This window comes from Podarcis vaucheri (genome assembly GCF_965113315.1).
Source record: "Podarcis vaucheri genome assembly, chromosome: 3".
Classification (NCBI taxonomy): domain Eukaryota; kingdom Metazoa; phylum Chordata; class Lepidosauria; order Squamata; family Lacertidae; genus Podarcis; species Podarcis vaucheri.
This window is the reverse complement of record NC_138761.1, coordinates 50,612,829-50,619,815: the sequence shown is the minus strand read 5'-3', so window position 1 is coordinate 50,619,815 and position 6,987 is coordinate 50,612,829. Positions and strand designations below refer to the sequence as shown.

The 6,987-nt window shown below is 41.6% G+C and overlaps 1 protein-coding gene across 1 annotated transcript; it reads right to left on the bottom strand.

Moving 5' to 3' along the window:
• Positions 1-213: 213 nt before the first annotated feature.
• Positions 214-6,912, bottom strand: PSMB1 (proteasome 20S subunit beta 1). Its single transcript, XM_082217121.1, has 6 exons — positions 6,721-6,912; positions 5,269-5,376; positions 3,364-3,445; positions 2,920-3,049; positions 1,687-1,793; positions 214-502 (listed from the first exon to the last, which is right to left on the bottom strand). Exons 1-6 carry the CDS (start codon positions 6,825-6,827, stop codon positions 317-319), a joined length of 720 nt encoding a protein of 239 aa, XP_082073247.1. The 5' UTR covers positions 6,828-6,912; the 3' UTR covers positions 214-316.
• Positions 6,913-6,987: the final 75 nt, after the last annotated feature.

The following is a 6,987-nucleotide window of genomic DNA, read 5'->3' as shown; positions in this document are numbered from 1 at the left end:
CATGCATTTGTGCAAGTCCAAAGTATTAAGATAAATTTAAGTGGTTGTGTAGAAGACTGTGCTGACATAATGATCATTAAGTTATTCTCTTCTACCATTTACCAGAATGCAACTTACATTTGAATAACTGAGCCTGTTTTTCCTTGACTGGCCGCATGTGACTCAAATCCCACTTATGCTGCAAACAATGAAATATAAATGATGAAAGACAGCTTTGGTTTCTTTTTTATTACATCAAATAGCATACCAGCAGTATATAGCCTGCACAAAAAATAAGGTTGCACACCAAAATTCTTTAAATGTACACTGCACTGATTTAGTCTCTTCGCAATGGAGTGATTTCTTCTTTAATTCCATCTTTTGTGATAATGCAGATTTTTAGTGCATCCCCAGTGTATACATCTCTTTCTGCAGCAGAAATGAAGACATCCTTGACTAACTGCAAAGCCTTCTCCAGAGACAAAGACACATGCTCCACATTCTGCAAGTTCTTGAGGCCAACCTTTCAAAAAGAAAGACATTTTAATTCACCTTTCTGTTCTCACTTTCATTTGACAATTAAGATGAGAGTTACTTTGTTATGCTGTCACCATGACTGACAGGTATTTTAAAAGGCCAGGTTTTGCCACTAAAAAAATCAAAATCAAAATAATGTGTAAGGAAGTCATTTGGTAAATGATCACTACATTCATTTGGAGGCGGGAGCAGAATAAGGGAATAAATTAAAGGCCAAACTCGCAGATTCACTTTGGCTGCAATTGCTGGAAATCAACTCTTCATAAATGCCATGACATCAAAGTGTAACAGTTACAGACAACTGATGATGAGATGACAGCAGTTTCACATGTTCAATGTAAGTGGTGGATGCAAGCATTATCTGAATGCAGCTATGGCAAATAAAATAGTCATCCTCTCTGAATTAATAAAAAATAAACTGAAACAAGCACAAAGCACCAGTAGAAATAGTTTCCTTTTTACTTAAGTGACCTTCTAATGCCTGTGGCATGATCAGGCTTGGTCAGCCAGAGTAGCACTGCTTTATAGAATGACAACTCTTTCAGGAACTCACAACTGAGCAAATGAAGTCCCCAGAGATGCTTATCAGCCCACCTGCTCACATAATACCTACATTAGTCATCAGTAGGCTAAGAGGAAAGAACCACCAGACTTTTCTAAAGCTATGACGTCTGGGGCTCTGGAAGCAAATCCTAATTGTTCCAGGCTGCCAAGAAGGTAGCCATTTACAAGTTCGTTCTTGTGTATGGAAAATTAGTTGATAAAAGCTTGTCTGTTTCTTACTCTTCATTTTCTATCGGGTGAAAACTACTGTATGCCAAACATGGAGGCCATCAGAAGCACAGAAGAAACATTAAGTGCTTCAGAAACAATTCAACTACAATCAAACCTTGGTTCTTGAACAGCTTAGTTGGTGAACAAATCTGCTCCTGAACGCCGAAAACCCAGAAGTGCTCCAGTTTTCAAATGTTTTTCAGAAGCCAAACGTCCGACACGGCTTCTGCTTCAGTGCAGGAAGCTCCTGCAGCCAACTGGAAGCGACGCCTTGGTTTTCAAATGGTTTTGGGAGCCAAACGGACTTCCAGAATGGATTAAGTTTGAGAACCAAGGTTCCACTGTACTTCTATGTCAATGTAACCACTAACCAGAGAGTCATGTCTGAAATCTTACCTGGTTGTCCAGCAGAGGCTGCAGCATGGCACTAGCTGATCCACCAGCTTTGAAAGTATCTCTCTGGTAGGAGCCTACTGGATCAAAGCTGTACACTGCACCCTTTCCTTAAGAAGAAAAAGAAGCTGGCGTTAGAATCACAAGCAGCAACCATGAATAAGGTCTAATAGCTGGAGGAGACACACACAAAAAAGGCTATAGCAGCCACTTCAGTTTGGAACCAGATGATGTGGATTTGACAGAAAGAGTAATGAACTGTCACCTTAAATAAAAGTGGATGAGAAATTATATAGCTACCAAAGCATAACAAAATTAATCACACAATCCAAAAGAATGAACTCTAAACACAACCCAAAAGAATGAATTCAAAAAATCCAACAGGGATTGGGCCCATTTCACATGCAACTCTAAGGCAAACCACAACTTGCCATGAATGAACATTGTGTGGGTTCCTGCAACAGAAACTGCAGTCGCAGTGCTCCATCCCTGGCCCTGCTGCCACCATGCTACCTAGGGCTGAGCTATGATTTGTCTTAGCATTAAGTCTCAAGATGTGCCTATGGTTTGTGGTAAACCAAGTTGTAAACCAAGAACAAACCCTAGTTTACAGTTCATGGTTTGTGTGAAGCATTTTAAATCAATGGCCTGGTTCATAGATTATGCCAAGCCATTCTCTGCTTAGCCAATGTATGGTCTGTTTGAATGGAGGAGTGGCTACTCCAGACTGTTGCAGAGCAGAAGGAAATTTGTTCTGATTGCACAGATAAAATTTCACGGCTCTACAGTGGTACCTCGGGCTACATACGCTTCAGGTTACAGACTCTGCTAACCCAGAAATAGTACCTCAGGTTAAGAACTTTGCTTCAGGATGAGAACAGAAATCATGCTCCGGCGGCATAGCAGCAGTGGGAGGCCCCATTAGCTAAAGTGGTGCTTCAGGTTAAGAACAGTTTCAGGTTAAGAATGGACCTCCGGAACGAATTAAGTACTTAACCTGAGGTACCACTGTAATTCTACAGGATGTGTTGCTAGTGTGTGAAAACAGGCAAGATCCCAGGATCCCCAGGCATGCACCTCAAGATGGAGGAGACATCAGGCGCCTTCCTGGCACCCAGGCATCTTCACTTTGTCACAGGTGACTGATAGCCAGGTACAAAATACATTTGGCGCCTAGCAAATTTTGAATGCTGCAAGAGAGACTTATATTTACTAGGAATTCAAATTAGACTTTACCTTCTTCATCTAATCCACCAATTATGTTGTAAACATAGTAAGGGAAGAATCTTCGAGAATACAGGATTGTAGAAAGCATGGCTGCAATAGCCCCAGCAGTCATGGTCTTATTATTGGAATGTTTGTACATCTGGAATCAAATGGCAAAATTGTTATAACAGAAACAAGGTGGAAGTTCATGCTGAATGTTTCCCTGAAATGAGCTGCAGAACAGGCAGGACGGTCAGATTCAGACTACTGCATAAGCAGGCTACTCTACCAACAGGCAAGAAAAACAAGTTATCATTAAAGGCTAAAGGAGTTCCTTAAAACATCTGGCATCACCCAATGTTGTAACTGTACACTGGAACAGCCACGTAAGTTTTATATACACCCCTTGGCATTTTTTTTTATTAGCATTTGGCCACCTCCATTTACAGACATATATAAATAAATATAATTTACCTTTAGCCTTGCTTCAATAATTTTAGTAAGTGTAAGGCAGTCTCCGTGAAATCCACTGCAACCAATGACTGTTGTATCTGTCCTGTAGAAATGCAATATTAATATGATTTTAAGTCATCTTGACATGATGAATACTCTCAGATAAGATTGTTTGTTAAAGTACCTTTAGTTGTCAATTATGACACATATTAACTGTAAACAAAAACATCAAAGAATTCCTCTCACTCAAATTTTCATAAAGCGGTATTGTACGAATTACAACTTTACTGTTTAACATGCAGAACCAGGACTAATTCAGTTGTGCATTGATACTGTTTTTATTCAACATGATGATAAGCAACTGTGCTCACTATCACATGGGCCCATGCAATTTGAATATAGTGCTACGCACAACTGGAGCAATTATATGGAATGCATTCTTGTAAGATGTGATGGTGACGTGCTAGCTGTGAAGGCCAAGTACAACTTACGTCTTCATAGGCCACATGCCACCAAATACCAGTTGCTGGAGGCTTCTCAGAAGCATCTGGGAACACATGAACCTTTGGGTCTGATTTTGCAAAGCTTTGCTTACATTCTTAACTCCATGTACTGGTGCCTGAGTGTACTTTGGTTCACTTGGTACATTCTCCACCAGATCACAGGTTCTCAAAGACACCACAGTATCAAATCAAGGAAAAGTGGCAGTAATGCACATCTGGACCAGCCCCAAGACTCCGCATAGCATATTATATAGCATATAGTAATTTGCACAAACCCTGCCATTTATAGAGAATGCTATGGAGACAGTATTAACAAGTACCATCATCACAAAAGACCAACTGATGTCAATAGAAGGTTACAAACCAAATGTTTATATCTAGACAACCATTTAAGATCTATTCTACTATAATGCTAGCAACACAACCCTATGCAAAAGTAAGTCCTACTATGTTCAATGGGGCTCACTCCCAAGTAAGTGGATACATAGTATGCCAGTCTAAAACAATAAAACTAAGTCTACAATTCTATACCCACTTAACCTAGCAGTATATCCTAATATGCTAAGAATGCATCCCCAGTTGGAACCTATGAAACACATCTATTAAGAAAACTAAAAAGCTACATATTTCATGCATCAAATGAAATGAGTTATGCAAAAATGAGTGGTGAAGTTTGTGGCACTACTCATACCTAGCAAATTTCTTTCCTTAGCCCTGGAAAATTCTGAAGCAATATTATAGAAAACATTTCGGTTTTGTAGTCTGAAACGTCCATTACGTGCACAAGCATGTAATTGGGTGTTTTTCCTGTTTCACTTTAAAGAATATTACCCAAGAGAAGACACTGACAAAGTGAAACATGTTAGATAGTGAAACTGAAACTACTTATTTAGAAAAGGCTGGGCCTACCAATGTTCCAAGAGCTACTACAGCAGCACAATATTTTGCTCAGAAGTAAATACTGCCATGTTCAATGGGGCTTACTCCATCGTAAGTGTGTTTAGGTTTGCAGCCCACGTGCACTCAAAAGCATGCCCTGAAACAACTTTTTGTGTACTTGAATAGCAGGCTCCCCCTCTGCTCCACACTGCAATGTGCTTTTAAACAGCTCATTCATTTTCAAAAGCTGCTTGTCATGACGAACACAGCCAGAGAATTTCACCATTTTACCAGATGGCATATTAGGTAAGATACAGCCAAGTTAGGCAAAATCCTTGTCAGTTAGTTATCATCCTTCTAGCTAAAAGTTTGAGATACTTGAGTTTATAAGAAATCAAATGAAGCTTATGGAAACACCAGGCTTCGGTGAAGTTCTGTTTCAAAAAGCAAAATTATAGAGAATTAAGTTAGCTGCAACGAAGACATGATGCTCTTGATGACTATAGGGCAATTACAATTTTAGGTTCTCTCAAGTTAAACTTACAGTTTGTAGCATTTTGGACTGTCCCGGCTATGAATTGCATAGTCTTCACTCAGTCGGGTGTCTGAGGCAACAATAGAAAAGTCTTCACCAGCAATTGCCAATATAGTCCTTTAAGACAAAAAAAAGAACAAATGTTTCTGTGTACTTAGGATTTAGCAAACAATTCAGCTCAGCAACACAAAAACTAGAAATCCTACAAGTATTATAGATTTTGCTTTGCAGTTGTGATTGTTCCAATAAAAATCGGATCTAACAAGTATTTGAAGACATAATCGCATAATGCATTGTAATAATGCAACCTGCAGACTACCAGAGCATAGATAACAGAGGTTAGGCTATCTCTGTGCAGATAGGAGCACAGCTGGGCCATCAGATGAAGCTGATGTAAGCACTCTGTCACCAAGGCTACCTGAGCCTCAAGCCACAGCAGTGGATTCAGGAATACCCCAAGTAAGGTACCCACTCCTTCAGCAGGAGTGCAATCCTGTAATTTATTGACTCTTGTCATTCTACCCTGAGTTATCGATCCACATTTATACCAGAGAATCAGATACAGGCAACCCCTGATTTGAACAGGGGTTGCATTCTGGATCATTTGTGCATGTTAGTGGAGTTTGTGCAAGCATGCCGCACTCCTGCCCGGATCCAAAAACAGCCTGCACATATGTGGTTGCGCATTCTTTGAAAACACTCAAAACTGGAGTTTCACTGACACAGCAGCCAGATCTCAGCAATTTTGCTCAAAAACAGAGTCTCCCTCCACCCCCCCCCAAAAAACCCCCATGGTTATTGTTTTTCCTTAGTGCACTTGTACAACTGAAAAAATACTGACAGCACTCTGAATTAAAAGAAAAAGAAAATCGGATATACGTAAGATGAAATACAACTGAGGGAATCAAGGAGGAGCCACCCTCACCAACGGGAAAACCTGAAAATCCATGAGAAAAAGGCTGGGCATACTGGGAGGGTGGGATTAAAACTATTTTGTACAAGTCTTGATCTAGAAAACACACCGACTCTGTCAAGACCTTCGGGTGAGCACATGGAGACCGTGATAACTGTGGGCTCTCACAGGAGGGCAGCAAGTTGATGCTCTTGGTGATTGTATTCATCTTTAAAGCTGTCCTTAGTGTTTTAAACTTGGAAGCCGTCTTGAAGGGGGGGGGGGGCTTTCTACGGCCATAAGGCATAGCTGTCAACTTTTCCCTTTTCTTGCGAGGAATCCTATTCGGAATAAGGGAATTTCCCTTAAAAAAAGGAAAACGTTGACAGCAATGCCATAAGGTGGGGTCGGATTGTAATAAAACAAGCACGTCTCCAAGACATAAAAGCCAAACACTAGGAAGTAGGGCTGATCGCGTGCGCGAAGCAAAAACCAGCGTAATTTGGGCAGCCCGGACCGAGCAGCCGAATACAAAAGGAGAGGACAGGAAGCGGCGGCCAGATACTCACCCGCCATTGAAGGTGTAAGGGGAGAAGCGGTGTTGCACCGCAGAGCCCTGCTTCGCCTCACAACCCAGGCCAAGCGCGGGCTCGGCGTAGCCTGCTGTCGACAGCATCGTTAGCTTCAGAAACCCCACCGCTTCCCGGACTGCTGCTGCGGCTGCTGCTGCTGTCTCACGGCAAAATGGCGTCTCCGGAAGGGAACCGGTTTCCCAAGCCCTCTCTGGGCGGGATCCTCGGCGACTTCCGGCGTCGGCACCTGCGCGTCGCAGCGCC